Genomic DNA, 19,530 nt, shown 5'->3' with positions numbered 1-19,530 from the left:
TTAAAATTGCTTGTTCTTGATTCCTTGCTTATATTTTACAGATTATACTGTATCAATCTTTGCACAATTTCTGTCTACTTGTCTGCTGTTTTTGTGAAATATTGTTATAAAACAAATGTCTACCAACACGTAGTCCTTGTATGACTTCAGTTTTATTCATCCAGTATTCACACTCCTGAGCTGGTTTTATTTTGTGGAATTTGAAATCTAAAGGGATTTACTAGTTTGTTTTTTTTTCAAAACATAAATAGCATGTCCAACAAACACCAGTCAGGTGCTTTTATTCACAGTATTTTAAGGAATACATTTAAGACATGCAGAACTAATGAGTAGTATTGAGACACTAAATGCAAAATCTGCATTTGTTCTGCAGACTTAAAACAAAATGCTAAATATTTCTGTGGATTTTCCAGAAATCTTCAGAATCTGACTTTTTTTAAAAGGTGCCGTGTGTAAATCCTGTCAGTATTGTATTCGCTTGTCAAGTGATCTATAACGACAACTGGATTGAAAACAAAAACAATGTCACATAGCTTCAGACATTCCCCCTCCAAGCCTTGTTATTTACCTCTCCTGCATATTTTAAACTCCGCTTTGTGGACTAGCATATGGTACGCTTGTTAAGACCAAGCTTTATTTAGTTAAAAAAAGAAAAAGAACAAAAATAATGACAAACCACATTTTTCTCATCAGTTACAGAAGTGGAAGATGTATCATTTTCTCTTTCTTACACAAGGCAGGTATGATCTCTGGGTCCAGATCACAAATATGTACATTAGAAAAACCAAGTACAAAACTACGTTTGTCAGGGTCAGGATGAGGAAGTAGTTGTACTGAGTATCCCGATGACTGTGTGATGACGACTACACAGCTGACTGCGGACGACGAGGTGAGGTTACACAGAACTGGGGGGTTTTATAACAGTGAGTTTAATCTAATAAAGTCCAATTTTACATCATCATTCCCTCTGTTCCATCTTGACTTTTGGGGGCTTGAGGAAGGACCTGTTCTTTTTCTCCTTGCTCTTCTTGCCTTTGGCCTGGAAGGTCCTCCAACTGTCCACACGCCCATCCCTTGTTTCCTGACAAGTGTTACCAAAAAAATGGTCATTTTAGAAATGCCAAATCCAAAGTCATCATGTTTCCATTTATAAGCAAGTAACCACAATCATGGAGGACCGCACCTCAAAATTCTTCTGCCACTCTCTCTCTCGCTTGGCTTTCTCTGCTGCTTCGATTTCTTCTTCTCTTGCCCTTTTTCTGGTAAATGACGTGAAGAAGAAAATAAGAAATCCATGGAATTCTGAATGAAGATATTCTTTTCTGTTTCACTAATAAAAACTAACAGCTGGATCAAATAATATCACCATTTACATTATTTGGACATTTAAATAAAGGGGTGGCAGGTTAACAAGTTTTATTACATTAGTTTACATTACATTTTATACTTTTTTTTATTTTTATTACAAAAAAAACAGGTTGTAAATATACTGTGTGTCTTTACCTTTCATGCATGTCCTTTGCTTCCCTTTCCTTCCTCTTGATTTCAAGCTCTGCGAACAGCTTCATGGTCTGTTTGTACACTGCTTGTCTGAACTGGAAACGACAAGTAAAGTCATATATAGTAATCAACAGGACAAATATTAGCTTGATTAACATGAAACTTCACTATTCTACTTAAATGTTGTTTAAATAAAAAGACAATCTTTAATATTTAATAATTACAATATCTTGACGGAATTTATAATATAATATTAACATAAATATAACATTTCTCTCCTTTAAATGACCCTATAGTGAAATTTTGATTTAAATCAGATTTTAATTTTACTTTCAACACTTCTCCCAGATATATTTCTATGACTTCGACATACCACTTCAGGGTCATCCTCCTCCACATCCATTGATTTCCCATCCTTCTTCAACTGTTTCTTTTTCTCCTTCACCTGACGGGAGCGCACAATCGGACAAAATAAAATGTTACCAAACAAATACAAACCAGGAGAGTTGAGTAAGATGGAGGATTGTTTGAAAGGTAAAGGAAAATGTTGAACGCTCACCATATGCTCCACGTATTCTTTTCCTGCATGGATCACATCTAAGGCTCTCTTCTTCTGTTCCGGTTCCAGTAGGAGTTTGTATGCCTTGTCCACAGCTGGAACACAGTGAGATATTCAGATGAAATTAAGCTTGTACATGTTTCTTTTTCATCTAATGACCGCATGCACAAAGGCAGGAGCTGAATATACTAGTTTACTGTGTTCGCTAACATTATATGAAACCACAAACTGGGCAACATGATACAAGTAAATGCCATGAATGACATCCAGTGTATATTTACAACTTAAATGTAAGCAGGGATATAAGGAAATTACCTTCAAAGGCTTTCTGAGCTCTATCTGGATCACCCTGATTTTTGTCTGGATGGACCAAAATGGACAACTGCACAGGTAAAGAGACTGAATATTAGAAATTAAGGAAAAAACGAACATCATTTCACTAGCACAATGTCCACAGGCAAGTGATGTCTTCACAGAGATGACCACTGAATGTTTTTTAGCTTACCGCCCGAAATCTTTTCTTCAACTCATCATCTGTGGCTTCTGGATCAATTTGCAGCACCTGAAATGAATGTGAACATTGGTAGGTTTGTTTTCTACATAAGTATCTCAACCAAAGTGTCAATACAAGATAATTATTATGCTGAGTTCCAGTTGTTAGGAGAGAAATGGTGGCAACATTATCGTGCTCTGATCAGCAGATTGGTCAGCCTATTGATCGTAAGTAAAATTCACCTAAAAAGATCAACACGAGGTCATTCTTTTGCTGTTTTTGACCTGTGGAGTGCCTCCCTTTTTCTCTGATTCTGTATTTGGGGAATACAGACAGTGGAACTATTATGTAAGAGAAAACACTAGTGTTGAAGTTCATTTTAAATTAAGTAAATAATAATAATAGTAAATGAAAAGGCTACAGTGTGTAGAACTTAGTGGCATCTAGCAGTGTAGATGCTTCCATAGATATAGAAAATATACCAAACATGAAAGAGAAAGTACGGTGGCAGCAAAATGCACAATCATCCCTATCTAGAGCCAGTGCTTGGTTTGTCCCTTCTGGGCTACTGTAGGAAGATAATGGTTCAACATGGTGGCCAATGAAAGGTGACCAGCTCATTCTAAGGTAACAAAAACATAACAATTCTTATATCCAGGTGATTATACTCTAATAAAAACATACCTATGAATATTATATTATATTTCTGCCATTAGAGCCTCCTAAATGTTACACACTGGACCTTTAATTTAGAAATTTCACTTAAATTTCACTGAATTTTGTTCTATTACATTTTTCTCATTTATTAAGTCCAGATACCAAATATGTCTTTAAAACTTCCAAGATGTATTGTTAGTTTTTAACCATTTAATGTCCTTATAAATCAATGTTTGGGTTGATTTGCCTGTTTGCCACAATCACTTTTAGTTCAGGGCATCTCATAGTAATTTGACATTTAATGACTGACAACACAATTCATACATGTATGCATGTATCTTAGTTATTATGTACTGGATACACCCGGTTGAAGATGAAAACACTTAATCAGTACACTTACCTCAAAGGGATTGAGATTGAAGTAGGATGAGCCAGGTCTGAGCAGTCTGTCAATCTGCTGCTTGGAGGTGAACACAGAGTCTCTCTTCTCAATCTGCTTCACCTGTCAGTGACATAATGAAAACTATCAGGATACCAGCAAAGTCACACTGCAAAAGTCCATCTGAAACCGCACTTTGTGGGGAGTAAAACGAGGTGAAACATAAGGTTACTCTGCAGTTTCTGGGACTCTGCACTGCGATTGGTAAAGAGATGCTGGACAGAAGCCACCAGCCTGCAGAATAATTCACACTTATCCGACTGTGGTTTAGTTTAGGTGACTCGCAGTAGCAGAGAAAGGGCCACTAAACACACAGACGACCTATGGGGAACACCAGAAAGACATAGCTGCTCACAAAACACCTCAGCAGACGTTAGCTGCTCGTCGTTAGCTGATGCTCACGTCTGCCAGGCCTCGTAGCTCGTAAACACGACACCCGCGGAACAGCCGACCCGAGCCGACGTACAGAGTGCGGCTCACACTTTCAAATCACACAAGCTCACGTAAGTTTACTCGTACCTCCGAGATAAAAGTTTGAAATAATTCATCCGACATATTGTGAGAAGAAGGCTCTCCTCCGGCGGCCGCCATCTTCCCCCCCTGGTTTACGTGTGACGTAGTGGCACGACGTGACCACACGGTCAACCTTAATGCGAGTGGTTGTTTATAATAACATGTATAATTAAATCTTATTAAATCTTATATCTTATGGGCTCTAGTTCTTTAACTACATTTATCAGCGCGCCCTCCGTGTGATAAAAGTTTTTTTTATTTTATTTTATTTTGTTATAAATATTTACTTTAATTTAATCTGGAATCAACGTAATGCAAGGTTATGTTAGAGTAGGTGCTAAAATACATAAATCAATTAAAGTGATGTGTAATACGGACACAAAATATGAACGTTTATTTGTAAAAGTAGGAGACTTATTTATTATTTTCTCAATTGAAAACATAGCTTGCCTTATTTTGAAAAGCCAGGAAACAAAGATAATACACTTCCGCTTCGACTTCCGCACGGCTCATACTATTTTATAAAATCATGTTAAATAGAGAAAAACGCAGGATATTATGTGTTGTCATGCACAATATGACTGCAATCATCATATTATTGAATTTATTTTTTAGCAAAGGCATCCCGACAAGTTTACATATTGTTGTTTAGATCTACACGTTTCATTTAGAGAGCTTTGCATTGAGTTTGTCTGGCATATAATTACAACCAGCAGCAGCTAACAGCCGTACAGTAACCAGGTTCTCTGCATGCATGATGTTAAGATTATTTATTAGTAAGTCCAACTTCTTTATGCGGCTCAGGTAAAGCTCTCCAGCCACCCGCAATGTATCGTAGCCTGATCAGCTGCTTGGAAATTAATTTTACCCCGATGGCCGACAAAACTAGGGTTTTTGTTTTTAAATTACCAAATTTAATTCCAGTTTTTAGGCTTGCACCTCACGCTCTTCCAATTAAAGACATCCACCTGCATCCACACAGTTGTACTTTTAATTTGACCACGATGAGGCAGGAAGGGGCGAGTACTGTCACCAGGATTGGCCACTGACGGGTCACACTGGTCCATTATGTTTACAGGCCCACCCCCATTTCCATCTGTTTGACTGGTCAAGTTTGCAACAAGCAATATGTTTTATCATTGACTTTAGGACCCACTACTGAACTTCACAATGAACATAATTCAGTTTCACTGCGAAGACACACACACACACAAGTAAAAGTAGTGCACATGTGCTGACAAGATAACATTAACTTAAGTGGTGTTTACAAACGTTATAATATGAAAAGTAGTTAAAGAAACTGTAAATATAAATACACACACACACACACACACATTTACTTGGGTAATAAAATGTATTGAACAATCAAGAGCAACAGACCAGTTCCCTTTACAGTCATAATTCTTTTAAGCTGGATAAGGAAGCAGCAGTCTGCTGGATGGAGCTCTGGATCATCCATCAACTGTATCTTCCTACGCGTCTGCAGTAAGTGAAAGAAAAAGATATTAAACATTAGAATGAAGACATTTCCCAAGATTAATGTACTACATAGGAAGAGTTGTATGTATATGGAAGTATCTCTCTTCACACCTCATGAGACAAGTTATAACCTTTACGCCCCCATCCTCAACGATAAACTCACTGGAGCTGCACTAATCCAGTTATTTCTCACCTGTGTCTTCTGCTGAGATGTAAACAGGGTAGCCAGCTGGTGGTCCCATGAGTCCTGGACCTCAAGTGTAAGGTCCAGTAAGTAGGTCATTCTGTGGGATGTGCTTGTGGAGAACAGTCTCCTCAGTCAGTGCTAGAAAAAAATAAAAAAAAGGGCCACACAGAAGAGGGCATGTTAACAAATCTTGGCATCAGAATGACCATCAACACCAACAACATGACCAGAAAACAGACTGCATTGTCTCTAATACGATGCCATTTATCTATAACAACTAATATAAATGTATGTGTGTTTAAATGTATTTGTGACTTGACGCCCAGTTAAAATTCTGAAAAAACAACGTACAGAACTTACTGACTCTTGGAAGAGGTCATAAAGAGAAAACTAGGACATCCAACATTGTTTCACAATATAACAAAAAGTAAAAATACAAACATGTTGAGACTTTTTCTGAGCATTAATTCAGATAATGAACAATCTTACCAATCAGTCCCTTCCATTAGTGTGAACTCATTCACATGGATGGGGGGCAGCTCCTTTACTGCCTGCTGACAAGAGGCAACATATAAAGACACAGTTCTGACATGAGAAACTGTAAAGGACACTCCAGTATTTGATGGCACTTCAATGCAAACCAGAATATGTGTGTAAATTGAAACAATTAGCTTGCCTGCTGTAATACTGTGCCCCCTATTTCAGTCTTACCTGTGCAATATAAATACTGTAGCCAATCTACTGCCATCTTGTGGCGTTGAAGGGTACAGACATCAGTCCTGAGGCACAGCCATTGTTCCAACATCAGCCAATTTTACCAACATTTAACAGAGTATCTCCACTGCTATTTGAATACATTTGAAAAACAGCTCCCGTAGTCGAATATCTACCTATTAATTAACGCCTCTCCAGCTCAGAAAATGGCCAATAAATGCAGTGTCGGATAAAGGAACAATGGACCACCAGTCGTGCTGGTGTGGAACTGCTACCTCTAGCGGCGTAGCAGGGGAAATATCCACCACCACCACCCCTTAATTCACAGAATGTGTGTGCAGACAGCTGAGGTGATTTTGGTGCAGTAAGCCAAGACAGGCAACAGGTGTTTGCAGGGTTTTGAGATTTATAGCGCTTACCAAATCCTTGGCTGTCTGCCTTGTGGCTGTTTAATCCAGTCTTAAGAAACAGCCATTTGGCTCTTAAAATTGGGCATGACTTTTCATTTGGCTGAAGGGGAAAAATATGCAGTGCATCTGTGAAGGAAATATGCACTGCTCATGTGTCCTCTAAACTCCAGAAACATGCTGGTAACACAATTTTAATATTTCCAATGAGTCTTCAGTCAACTTTAGTGACTTGTGTTCTTCATAGCCTGGGAGAAAAAAAATAAAAATCACACTTCCTACTGAATAAAAAAAAAAAAAAAAAGCTTGATTTGTTGTAAAGTATTATTAGTAAGGAAACAATAAAAAGAACATAAGTGTAATTATAGCTAGTGTTTCTCCAGTGATTACAATTAGCTAAAGGAGAGGAGACAGTACTCTGTGCAAGGCTAGCTCACCCTTGAGTACCGTTCAGGTGAGTTCCTCATTCTAGTGGTGCCGCTCTCAATGCTTCTCCACCTAGGTAGGTTGGAATAAGAGGACAGACACCATGAAACAAAATGCAATGATACCATGGTATCTAATAACACTTTTCTATTGTTAACAAACTCATTTTTCTATGGCAGTTTTAAGAATTTTAACCCTTTGGATGGTCAGATCCTTGGTGTCTTCAAACAGATGGTTGAGATGATGTGCAGATTTTGGGGAATAAAACAAAAAATGAATTGGAGACAACTTGGCAATACAAGCACAAATCCATTCAAAGTCAAATGCGTTGTTCTAACTGTTGTAAGGGCGTCAGTATCAGGACCATACCAGTGCAAGTGACATCTCACCATTATCCAAGATTGTCTTGTCTTTAAAGAGTGTGTGAACTGGTGTACACAGTATATGCTTCAGTAGATGTCAACCTGTTTAAATAAACAGTTTTTGTTTAAAAAAAGTGGTTAAACTCAAAACAGGAGTTGCAAGGCACAGGACATTTACACCTGTTAAAACTTACTTCGGTTACATTACCATTACATTTTGTATTGCATTGTTATGCATTTCCTTGGTTGTGTCTTAAAACATTTTCTCTGGCTGGCTCTGAAATGCAGATATGCTACGAGAGAGGAGATAGCAATATAGACAGGAACCACATGAGGCAAACTGTAAAGTAAAGGAGTGCACTACATTAATAATTTCAGTGAAATTTCAGTAATAGTTCATTAAGCATCCACAATTTTCAGAAAGATAAATGACCTATACAAAGCACTCAATGTTTTCCTTGTCCTGATGAATGGACAATGGAATTTACTAAAGCATACACTGTTTACCTTTGCACACAAATTCTGAAAGACGGGTTCAATCTTGAGTAATCGCAAGAGGTCAAAATAACAGTGTGGTCCTTTAATAGTTGTTGGTATTGCTGTGATAGTCACTATATAAATTCTGAGTGCAGGAAGTGACTGTAGTCTGATATAACATGCACTGAAAAATAAAGGGTTAAAATCCTGTTAAATCATTTTATCATTCAAACACATTTCAAATTCTCTTGCCCCGTTGTCTGATTGCACAATTTCAGTCTTTTGCGATTATCCTTTGAGGCAAAATATTTGTCTTGGAAAAGAAGATCTTCATCCAAATAGGAGAATTTGAGATAAAAATCAAATCAAATACTGAATGACAACACTGAATTTGAGTATCTGACAATTGACTGATGCTCAGCTGAGTTTTATTGAAACGGAACAAACGTAAAAGTTATAAATACAAAGAACATCAGAGAACAAACTGCTATGGCTCTTAAGGTAAGCCAAACCAAATTCTACTGGGCAAGTTCAAAGAAAACATAGAAAGTTATGGTATCAGTTTTAAAAAAACACAATTTGTCTAACTCTAGAAATGCTAGGCATACACTTTGAACATTACAAAACTTTGATTTCTTCCTTCCTGTGGATTCTTTTCTCCACCATTGCAAAAAATGAAGTATGAAGCTCTAACCATATGCATTTATTTACAAGCAAGTCCCTAAGCAACTATGAGAAACCACAAATAAAGGGAGTACAAGAAGGGGAGGGAGGAAAGGGGCATGGACAAAAACTTCCTGCAAGGCAAATATCATTATTTAATGTCCTCAGACTTTTGAGAATCAATGTCCACTTTTTTTTGTAAATGTTCATTGTTGGCTTTAAAAGAATCAGGAACAAAACGTAACAATAAAAGTATTTTGTGTTTGTTTTTTTTAAAGACACATGTCCCAATGTAACCGTAGGAGTAAGAAATGATTCACCACAACGGTTACGTTCACTTCTTCAGCCAAAAGGCTTTCCAGCCAATCATCTCGAGCCAATTCTGGGGTCTGTCCATATTTTCTGATATATACAGATTTATATTTTCATGAGGGATGAAGAATAAAAAGTCAATCAAAAAATTGTGGCCAATCTCCTGTTTTTTTTTTTTTTTTTCTCGTTTTATTGTTGTTTTTCTCTTTTTTTGTTGTCACTTTGCCAAATACCTTTTGGTGCACCTACTTCCACTGCTGCCCATAAGAATCCTGTGAAAACTCCATGGTGTCATTACTGTAACCATAGTTACCGGAATAGTCGGCCCCTTGCTGCAGGGGCTGCTGGGCGATGGGCTGGGACCCCCAGTTCTGTTGGTTGTTGGTCTGGCGGCGCTTGGAGTCAGGCTGGTTAAACACGTCTGCCTTCCTCTTTCCGCCGACGTTACCCCCGCGATTGCCCCTGGCCCCGCGAGGACCTCGGCCCCTCTGTGGCTGGAAAGGGGCTCCCCGCCCTCCTCGGCCGCCCCTCGGAGGTCCGAGGGGCGGCCCTCTTTGGGCATAGCCGCCCCGGCCTCGTGCCGGTGGCGCCCCACGAGCCCTAGGTGGAGGAGGCCCCCCCCTGCTGGGACGAGTGCCACGGCCCCTCATGCTATACACATCTTCGTAGCCGTAGTAAGGGTCTTCATAGCCACCACGGTAGTCATGATAGTCGTAGCCATAGTAGTCATCATAGTAGTCTTCATATCCATAGTAATCTGGTGGATAGGCATAGCCCCCTCGGCCACCACGACCCCTGCCTCGGCCTGGTGGGGGCATGCGTGGAGGTGGGTAGTAGTAGTAGTCGTCATACCTGCAGAGGGGAGGATAGTGTTACATGTAATGAATTCCTCAGGGGAAAATAAGCCTGGCAGTGGACCAGTCACATGTCTCTGTCCCTCACCCTGCGTTCCTGGTGGTCTGCCGAGCTGCTTGGCGCTCTTTCCTCTTCTTGTCTGGCGGCTTTGCCAGGACGATCTCAATTTCCTCTCCTCCCAGCTCCTTCCCATTCATCTCATCCATTGCCTAACCAAACAAAACAACGCGTTACAGTAACGTACGTAGAATCATCAGACGTGCAAAAATACCCCGTCCAAAGCATGAAAAACCCACCTTTACGGCCGCATCCCTTTCTTCAAAATGGACAAAAGCATAGTCTTTCAATTTCTTCACTCGCTCCAGCTTTCCAAACTGAGAGAAAGTCTTCTCAAGGAGCTCTTCAGTCACTGCTGTGGCCAGCTTCCTCACAAAGAGCACCTTGACCTATGAAGACAGAAAGCAGGATGTTTGTAACTCTGTACAACAGAGCATGCTTGTGTTTTGCAGAGGAAGACACGAGACTAGCTAACCTTGGCCATGACCTCCGGGTCTGGCTCGGCGACAGGGTCAGCCCACTCTACAGTGACTGGGTTCCCCCACACCTTGACTTTGCCACTCATTAGGCGGCGGCGAGCTTGTGCTGCAGACTTGTGGTCCTCGTATTCCAGGAAACAGAAGCCACGGTTCTTTTTCTTGTCATCTGGCTGGTGGTACAATATCACCTCTTGGAGACCCTCTGCAAGATAAAACAATAACGTGACTGAGGATTTGTTTTGAAGAGTTTCTGACAAAAATTCACCTCTGTGCTTTTAAAACTGACCTGTAACTTTGCCAAAGTCTTCCAATATACTTTCTCTTGTCTTGTTCTTTGGAATTGATCCGACAAACAGGCGATTGTTTGCAACAGATATGCACACTCCCAAGTACTTGCCAGGGCGGATTTCATGGTTATCACACTGAAAATACAGGCCAAAAAGTTTGTGAAATACATTGTAAAAGAACCGCAATGAAAAACATTAACAGATTTGAAGCCTGAAGTCTTTTTTGTTTGTTTTTTGGCCTTTTATTGCATTTATTGGATAGTGACAGCCAAAGACAGAAAGGAAAGAGGGGCAGAGAGAGAGAGGGGATGAACACGCAGCAAAGGGGCGCAAGGTGGATCTCGAACCCTGGGCCGCTGCAGCAACTACGTACATGGGTTGCCAGCTCTACCGACAGCTAACTGGGCGCCCTGAAGTTTTTTTTTTGTTTTTTTTTAAAAGTAATACTCAGACAAAAACACGTAAATGTTGAATTGTTATATGGTTTAATAGGTTTCTTCTGATACCCTGCCATTCTACTTACAAGCTTCACAGCTTTTTGGGCATCATCCTTATTGCAGTATGTGATGAAGGCGTAACCTCTATTCTGACCAGAGAGAGGGTCCATCATTAACCTGAGGTCCCAGATGGGACCAGCTGACTCAAAGAGCGGCACCAGCTCATCTTCATACAAATCCCTTGGGATTTTACCGACAAACACCTGATGAGAAAGAGAGAAAGAGGTGGAAAAGTGTAAGGATATGTAAAGCGCAACATACAGCATTATATTTGGGATTCTTTATGAATGAAACTGCAGCACAGGCCTAGTATTTCTTACCCAAAATATAACAGAGCCTTGAGAATAATGACCAGAAAAACAAAACGTATCTACCTCAGTTCCAATCCCTGGCTGTGTTCCTTTGAACACATCCTCAGGTGGGGGGCCTCCATATTTCCTCTGACCTGTAGTGACATCCAGGGTGTATCCTGTCCGTTCCAATAGAGACTGAAAAACACAACAAACAAAACATTAACTGAGCTACATGTCTGCAGAGGCATTTCTAAGTGACATTCATTCTGAGCTCCTATACAGCAAAGCCACATGAATGTTTACCTTTATTTTCGCCTCGTCCGGGCCCTTTGTGGACTCCTGTACTTTACTGCCTTGTTTTTCTCTCTGCCTGTAAGTCTTCATGACTCCACAAAGGAAAGCACTTTTATTCTACATTAAAAACAAATGAGATATCGTTATTTTACAACAACCTGTACGAACTCTTCTCAAAGACAAAAAGGGGTTTATATTCAATCCACGTGGTTACCTGTACATGAGACAGATCACTCTCTTTGAATTGCTGCAGCACAGTAAGCGCTCCCTCCTCATTGAACTCCCGCAGTGCATCGATGGCCCTTTCGTCTAGGTCAACATACGCCACCAAGCCTGCAATTACAAAACATGTTCACCATCAGTCTCAGCGACAAAGACATATTTAGTACTCAACAGCTTCTTAATATGACCTTTTATAGCTGTATGAGCAAAACAACTATCACCCACCGGTCTGGAAGATGTTATCTAGACTTTCAGCCACTTTCTGGGGCAGCCCAGCATCAATGAGCGTCTGGTAGTTCTCTGTATGTGTTGTTGTCACATCCATGGGCTCTTCCTCCTCCTTTGCCGGGGCAGAACTACCGTTCACCTCAGCGGCCGCCATTCTCCTGTAATATATAGCAAGAAAAACAAGTTATTCAGTAAGAGTTCATCTTAAGAATGTATTTTTCTTGAGCAGGATTGATCAATAAACACTGGGACTTATCCGAAAGTAAAAGCAGTGCAACCAAAGGTCTTGATGTAACTTATATCATTTACATCAATGCTTTCAAAAGGGGATTGGCTACTGTAATCTGGCTTTTAGTTCAAAGCAGGTAACTCTCCTTAAAACCCATCAGTTTTAACTAAATCTAAATGACACAGAGCGTTGCATAAAATCCCGTCTGACAATTTGAACTGCCGTGCAACCGTCCCGGTACTGTACGGTAACACAACCCTGTCACTTAAAGAAACCTACCGACAGCCGTCCCGCCCCCTTCACATGCAGCCTGCTAGCTAGCGAGGTGGACACATTTCATTATCACATTTACATGCACGGGTCGTGCAGGGCGAGTGTCATCTGAGCAGTCGGCTTTTTTTTGTGCAATTTTAAGAGCAAAACAGTTTCCACGTTTTTTTTTTGTTGTTTTTTTTTCCCCTCCTCATCTCGACCTGACAGTAATACTGGTTAGCTCGCTGGCTAACTAGCGAGCTTTCATACGAAGGCCTCGTCGTGCAGAAAGACACCGTTTCACAATTCAAACACACGCAGGGTGCAAACAGGCAGTTAGCGAAACTTACCCGTCTAATTCAGGACACTAACAGAGACGTGTGTTAAAATTGCGGACCGATTGACTCGTCGGACGTACACAAATGGTCTAATACGAGGAATACGTTTGAATCTAACACACGAGACAAATTTCCAGACAGCTACGGTCTCGTCGTCGGCTCGCCCGAACAACGCCACCGCTCAGCAAACATCGCGAGATTTGGACGCACACAAAAAAAAATCAAACGCGCAGTGGGGAGAGTGTGTTCGTTTTTGTTGTGTTCTGCCGCTTCTGGTGAATTGCAACCGGGCGGAGCCTTGTTGTCAGCAACTGTTAGTGTTGAAGAGTTGTTTTTTTTTTGTTTTTGCTATTTGTTTTCTGTCGTGTAAATAGGTGAAGACTTGTAAAAACAGACTTTCCTGAGCTGTTTTTTTTTTTTGATTGCAGACGTCAGTTTCCGCTCGGATTCATATGTCCCAGTCTAATCAGGTTCTCAGTGGTTTCTACAATTTAAATCCCCACATCAAAGACCAATTTTGAGCTTCAGAGATCGCTTCCTTGACTGTCTATGTTTTATATTCCTTCCTCTTTTTCAAATTGCCCCACCTGCAAAACGTGACTTGGAGGCAGTTTTAGCGCTGACAGATAGCGGGCAGCGCAGTGATGGAAAACGAGCGCTTCACCACCAACTATCCAACCACGGAGGTTGAACTTTTGACTGGCAAGACTTAAACCCAATGAAATTCACCTTTTTGTACATTACTACCTAAAGGATCAGCCCAATTTTTTTCTGGCAAACACTTTATTATATATATACACGTATAAATATATATATATATAATGCGTTTGTTTGTTATATAAAAAGTTATTAAGCACAAACAAACAACTACCCTTTTCAACAACAAACAAGAGGGATCAACAACGAGTCACATAGTGTTCAAGAATTAAGCACTTTATTGTTATATTATGATGTCAGTGTGAAGTCTCCTACAGGACCTGCCTTGAACACCAGTAAGTCAAATCAATATGTCATAATCATTAACTTGGCAGATAACATGGGCGGACTCTCAGGAAGATAAATGATAATAGGCTACCCAGCTTTAGTCATCATGTTTCAGCTTTCTGATTTTGCCCTTGTGGCGATCAATCTCTTTCTGTAGGCGCTCAATCTCCTTTTTGTGGTGCTCAATCTCCTCTGCATGATGCTTCCTCAGCGCTTCCATCTGCTCCCTCTCCTTCTGCCTGCAGGTGGAAACAAAAAGTCAAGACACACTGGGTTAAAAAAAAAAATATTTGCGGGCATGAGCCTTGTAATTGCTAATATAACTGCACGCTTCTCACCTGAAGTACTGCTCCTCCTCTGCTACTTGTCGCTTTCCAAATGCACCCCCTGCCTCCCTCACAGAGCCTCCTCCACCTCCACCTTTACCTGCTCCCTTTCCCATCTCGCCAAGCTGCAATGAATAAGCAGAAGGAATATCACAATTCACACAATTAAGAGCATCACAATGTAGTTTTGTCATTTTTGTTTTGCCTAAAATAGAATCAATGCATCTGTTTATTTACATACTGGTTCTCCTGAAAGATTTTGGACAGATGTTTCATTGTTAGTTGCTTTCTCTGGATGGGTTGTATTGTTCCCATCAGAACAACTGATGACTGTGTTTTTATGGATACAGACGTTTAAGACATTGTTCCTCAATTTAAAATTCTGCTCAAGTGATGTGAAAAAAAATATATGATGCAATCCTTAAACAATCTCTTTCACAGCACAGCAAAAACTAAAATCTCAACCACGCTTCTGGAAGACATGGTGAGACACATTTGAGGTTTGTATTGTATTTTATTAACTAGTTTTTAATACATTTTCTACTGTCTCTGCTATAAATTACAAATCTAAAACTGCTACTAAACATTTGCACTGTCAACGCTACTTTAACCTACTGATATGTTCGTGTTCGGCATTTATTTTTAAACTATTTTGGGCCCAAAACTACACATATAACTACATATATTTCAGAGTAAATGTCATTAAATAACAGCAGAGCAGCTACCCAGTAACACAACAGCTTTAAGGTTCACAGCAACATGTCTAACATTACACTGGAGCCATAAGAAACACGCTGCAGTCCACACCTCTTTATTTAATTATCATTTCACACCAATGCACCTTGCACAAAAGCTGACTATACAAGTTAGCAACCAGCTAACCCTCGCTTAGCTTCGCCCAATAACTTTCCAACTTAGCTCAGCAAGCTAATGCTAACACTGAAACCCAGTTTACCTGATCAGATGCCATTCTGATCTGAGAGGCGATGCATCTCCTTAGGTTTAGTCTCAGAAGAAACCCTGACATTGTTACTCGGATATTATTAAATGCAACCTCGATAGGGGAGGCAAAACTTTCCGTTTTTTTTTTTTTTCTTTTTTTTTTTTACCTACTTGCTCATAATGCGGAAATTTGAAGTGAACGTCTCATATGGGCGTGGTGACAAGCACCTCTGGCACATGGAGACTTGTTGCTGCCACCAGGCGGTGAGGGGTGAGGGTTGCAACACTTGCACTGTGCAGTGCTGAAGAAACAGTAAAAAATACTAATACCACACTGTTATAAGGAAAAGTCTAGCATTTAAAATGTTATTTAAGTAAAAGTTCAAGGGAAATATTCTTAAAGTGGGCTATTTATATATATAAAGTAAATGTAATAAAAAAAATGCATTTCATTCTATCTATATTGTGCATTATTAGATTATTATTACTCATGCGTTAATGTAAAAGCAGGATTTTACTGTTTACTAGTTAGTTGAGGTGAAGCTAATGTTTCGGCTATTTTGTATGGGACTGCAACTAATCATTATCTTCATTATGGATTAATCCGCTTATTATTTTCTTGTTTTCTTCATTAATTAAGCTCCCAGAGCTCAAGGTGATACCTTCACAATGCTTGTTTTGTCCAATCAATAGTACAAAATTATGAAAAATAAATGAATATTATTAAAATGTCTTTTTTAAAAGCTGTAAATCTTCACATTTATTAAGTTTGAACCATTTTTGCATGAAAAAGACGATTTACAACAACAATTAATTTTCTATCAATCAACTAATTGATTTATTAATTAATTGTTTCAGTTGTACTTGTTTGGTAGTTTTATTTATAATAACACATCACATTTTATAAGTTTGGCATGCAAAAAAGAACTAGTAACTAAAGCTGGAGTAAAAAGAGAGCAATATTTCCCTCTGACGTAAAGTGGAGTAGAAGTGGCATATAAGGAAAGACTCAAGTGCCTCAAATGTATAATTAAATACAGTACTTGAGTAAATATACTTAGTTACATTCCACCACTAGCGGTACTCATAAAGGAGCATTTGTCGACATATAAAAAAACCCATCTGAGTTAAGCTTAATGTACTGAACCTCACACTTACAGATTTGATACAATTATATTTGCCAGTTTGGCAGATTTTCCTGTGTAAATTAACTTTGCTCTGTTATTAGGGGTCAGTAATTTCCTAAAAGAAAATCTAGGAAGTAATGTCATTTGGTCCTAATGATAGGAGAAATACATTTTTCCTTGAGGTGAACTAAAAAGTCAAATTTTCACGTGTTCGTCTGACCTGCTGTGCACTGATTATAAGAGTCTCTACATCATGCATGCAAATATTTAGAATTAATTGTAAGTGTTTTAATTGAGCATTGTTCCCTCATTTCTCTCATGATTAGCAACAAATGATCTTTCCAGGAATTATGAGGAAATCATGGACCCATAAAATAAAGTGTTACTCAATTGACCTGTGCCATAGTTTATTAAACCTTTTTTGTTACTATGTAACCAAACTGTATGAATATTTCATACAATGATCTATATGCTCTATATGCTATGGTTCTCCCACTGCACTTAATTGTATGGAACTGACATTGCAGTAAGTTGGCACAATGTAAAGCGAGAGAGTTGGTTAATCCATTAACCTTTTCAACCTGTTTAAGAACCGAGCTGCATAGATCCACATAGGGAGTTCACTCAGGTCAATCAGGTCTCAAGTCTCAACAACAGTTAAATTAAGCACCATGCAAACAGTGGGAAAACGTGCACACATGCTGATTTGTAAACCGGTTTGATGCAGTGATACAGAACATTATACAATAAGTTATACAATATAAGTTTTTGCAACAAAACAAAATACAGACAGATTTCCTTTATGTTCAGTCATTTTTATATCTTCTTATCTCTTATCTCTAATTATTGTCAAGCTCATTTTTTGTAACTGTCTGCAGCCCATACGCCAATCTGAAATCCCTGTGTTGTGACCCTATTACTAAAAAGGATGAGCCCCAGTGCTTATCTCTCAAGTGCTGGATGAGCCACACTCAGCAGCACAAAGGGAAGCTTTGCACGGTAAAGAGAAGCGGTGGGTGTTTAGTACAGATGAGTCATCATAATGGAGTCCCACTGATGAAGAGTCCTCCCTGCCAGACAATGCTCATCCCTGCACAGTGTTGTATGAGCTCACTGTCCCTGACACTCCCCTTTAATCGTCTGAATCCAGCAGAGTTGATGGTCAACAAGTAAGTGTAGGCGTGGTGCTGATGTGATGACGTGCTGCATCCTGTCAAGCTGTTCAGCGATGACCATGATGATTTGATGAAAAGAAAAGTATGCAAACTTGTTGACTCACCGTGTCCTATAATGCAATATCCTTGGTTTTTAAATGCAAGGGAGGAAAGAAAAGACAAGGAAGGTATAAAAGTTACACAACTTACAAAATAAGAACGGGGTCAATGAGAAAAACACTGTTCTCTCTCGGAAGTATTGAAGGTTACTTGTGTTGCAGGTTAGATTTGAACACTTGAAGATACATTTTGGACACTTTTTAATACTTTTCCACGCCAGCAAGAGCAAACTACACAACTGAGGTAGTAACACCATTGCAACAAATGGTGGCAGTATGCTCTCATGCAGATGGAGAGCATCTGCTATGTGCTGCAATGAATATGGAACAAACTATCATTCATATAGCTTATATATAAAAGAATTCCTTCTTCTTGTAATGGAAGACAGCAAGTGCTGCTCTCATTTGAATAAGGGTGGAAATTGAGTTTTCATATAGAACAATGAATATTGCAGTGCAATAATCATTATTAAACACAAGGTACAATATTCCAATACACAGAGGTAGCTGATTTTACTGCACATAACTCAACTGTGAAAGCAAAAGAACTAATAACTTGGCAAAATTACTGATAAGTCTTTCAAAAAGTACACTAAGAGTAATGAGGGGAGTATAATTGTTCCTAAATTGATAGATACAAGCTATATTTAAGCGTAAAATTACCTCCGAGGATAGAAGAAATCCAGCTGAATTACACCGGAAGTCATTTTGTTGTGTTTGGAAGAAAATATCAACTGCCGCAGTGAGGCAAACTGAACTTTGAGTGGTGTTTTGTTGCATGTTTTTCTATGGTCATGTACGGACTTCCGGTCCACAGAATACAGAGCAGCCAGTTATCTGGATCCTTCCAGAGCTGCTCACCTCGCCGGCTCAAGTGTTGCCATAGGAAATAGTATCCTGGCAACAGCACTAACCTGAGCAAAGACAAAGTAAGGTCATGCAGACAACAAGATGTGGTACAATGTTCCTGTATGAACAATTCGTTTTTATAACCCCCCTTGCTAGGACATTCATTACAATTTCATAATATCCTTTCAGCATTTTTGCATTATTATTCAGAATGACATTTAATGTGAACTCACATTATATTAGCATGGCCTTTTTGGTGCAGTCTTTCATAAATCCACATGTTTGGATGTCATGCGTAATGCCTATAATCTATCTGCTTCTACCAGTGCACTATCAATAATTGCATGAAATAGCATGAGTATATAAAATATATTCATACCTCTGGGAAAAAACATATTGGCATACTTCTGAGGATGTAACTGAACCTTCTGTTCAGGATTTCAACATAGTTTTCTGAGGTAATAGCATTGTGCTGGCATGGTGTCACTTTATAGGGTACTGAACTGACAAATACATTCCTAGCAACATCTATCTTCTCGAGCACATTTATGAAACATGCAATAAATGGAAATTCGATTGCATTTGAATCGCAATGCAGGAAACTGTATGTTATGATATTTGTAAGCATGAACCCTTGGTTTCCGTTATGTGCATTCAGCTCATCTAATTTTCAAAATCTCGCTGTGCTGAAACGCCTTGTTGCTAATAGCCCTCAAGAGCTGCCTGGATGTTGCCAGTGTTGCCATGGTGACCATCAGATTTGATAAAGGGGTTCAGATTCTTAATGTTCTGTACATACAAGGTCTTTTG

General features: G+C 39.4%; 3 protein-coding genes across 6 annotated transcripts; all 3 read right to left on the bottom strand.

Annotated features, from left to right (window-relative positions):
- Window positions 1–265: 265 nt before the first annotated feature.
- On the bottom strand, window positions 266–4,295 carry dnajc8 (DnaJ (Hsp40) homolog, subfamily C, member 8). Its single transcript, XM_035681053.1, has 9 exons — window positions 4,168–4,295; window positions 3,610–3,711; window positions 2,565–2,621; window positions 2,375–2,441; window positions 2,060–2,154; window positions 1,874–1,945; window positions 1,504–1,595; window positions 1,184–1,259; window positions 266–1,081 (listed from the first exon to the last, which is right to left on the bottom strand). Exons 1-9 carry the CDS (start codon window positions 4,237–4,239, stop codon window positions 959–961), a joined length of 756 nt encoding a protein of 251 aa, XP_035536946.1. The 5' UTR covers window positions 4,240–4,295; the 3' UTR covers window positions 266–958.
- A 149-nt stretch (window positions 4,296–4,444) lies between these two features.
- LOC118342492 (heterogeneous nuclear ribonucleoprotein R) lies at window positions 4,445–13,406 on the bottom strand. 4 transcript variants are annotated; one of them, XR_004797489.1, is made up of 15 exons: window positions 13,232–13,406; window positions 12,398–12,558; window positions 12,165–12,283; window positions 11,960–12,067; window positions 11,738–11,851; window positions 11,390–11,566; window positions 10,866–11,001; window positions 10,576–10,781; window positions 10,340–10,489; window positions 10,131–10,252; window positions 9,502–10,040; window positions 7,386–7,446; window positions 6,317–7,196; window positions 5,834–5,965; window positions 4,445–5,641 (listed from the first exon to the last, which is right to left on the bottom strand). XR_004797489.1 is itself a non-coding variant. In XM_035681052.1 (12 exons), exons 2-12 carry the CDS (start codon window positions 12,552–12,554, stop codon window positions 7,412–7,414), a joined length of 1,863 nt encoding a protein of 620 aa, XP_035536945.1. In that variant the 5' UTR covers window positions 12,555–12,558; window positions 13,232–13,406; the 3' UTR covers window positions 7,284–7,411. The 4 variants fall into 4 exon arrangements, 2 of the variants coding, with proteins under 2 accessions (XP_035536945.1, XP_035536944.1); XR_004797488.1 differs by having other exon boundaries at window positions 5,834–7,196; XM_035681052.1 differs by lacking the exons at window positions 4,445–5,641; window positions 5,834–5,965; window positions 6,317–7,196 and having other exon boundaries at window positions 7,284–7,446.
- A 725-nt stretch (window positions 13,407–14,131) lies between these two features.
- LOC118342494 (ATPase inhibitor A, mitochondrial-like) lies at window positions 14,132–15,685 on the bottom strand. Its single transcript, XM_035681054.1, has 3 exons — window positions 15,485–15,685; window positions 14,542–14,654; window positions 14,132–14,442 (listed from the first exon to the last, which is right to left on the bottom strand). Exons 1-3 carry the CDS (start codon window positions 15,554–15,556, stop codon window positions 14,301–14,303), a joined length of 327 nt encoding a protein of 108 aa, XP_035536947.1. The 5' UTR covers window positions 15,557–15,685; the 3' UTR covers window positions 14,132–14,300.
- Window positions 15,686–19,530: the final 3,845 nt, after the last annotated feature.

The sequence above is a fragment of the Morone saxatilis genome, unplaced genomic scaffold (assembly GCF_004916995.1).
Source record: "Morone saxatilis isolate NCDOM2014 unplaced genomic scaffold, NCSU_SB_2.0 Contig9, whole genome shotgun sequence".
In the NCBI taxonomy this organism is placed as follows: Eukaryota; Metazoa; Chordata; class Actinopteri; family Moronidae; genus Morone; species Morone saxatilis.
This window is presented reverse-complemented; position numbering and strand designations above follow the sequence as displayed.

Excerpts from the sequence above, each read along its gene's own strand:
- dnajc8 (XM_035681053.1), bottom strand. The coding sequence starts at position 4,239 with ATGGCGGCCGCCGGAGGAGAGCCTTCTTCTCACAATATGTCGGATGAA. Across the intron at positions 1,946-2,059 it reads AAGAATACGTGGAGCATATG|GTGAAGGAGAAAAAGAAACA; the intron begins GTGAGCGTTCAA and ends CGCTCCCGTCAG. Across the intron at positions 1,260-1,503 it reads GCAAAGGACATGCATGAAAG|AAAAAGGGCAAGAGAAGAAG; the intron begins GTAAAGACACAC and ends GTCATTTACCAG.
- LOC118342492 (XM_035681051.1), bottom strand. The coding sequence starts at position 12,554 with ATGGCGGCCGCTGAGGTGAACGGTAGTTCTGCCCCGGCAAAGGAGGAG. Across the intron at positions 11,567-11,737 it reads AGCCAGGGATTGGAACTGAG|GTGTTTGTCGGTAAAATCCC; the intron begins GTAGATACGTTT and ends CTTTCTCATCAG. Across the intron at positions 10,782-10,865 it reads AGACTTTGGCAAAGTTACAG|AGGGTCTCCAAGAGGTGATA; the intron begins GTCAGTTTTAAA and ends TTTATCTTGCAG.
- LOC118342494 (XM_035681054.1), bottom strand. The coding sequence starts at position 15,556 with ATGTCAGGGTTTCTTCTGAGACTAAACCTAAGGAGATGCATCGCCTCT. Across the intron at positions 14,655-15,484 it reads TCAGAATGGCATCTGATCAG|CTTGGCGAGATGGGAAAGGG; the intron begins GTAAACTGGGTT and ends TATTCATTGCAG. Across the intron at positions 14,443-14,541 it reads GAGGAGGAGCAGTACTTCAG|GCAGAAGGAGAGGGAGCAGA; the intron begins GTGAGAAGCGTG and ends TTCCACCTGCAG.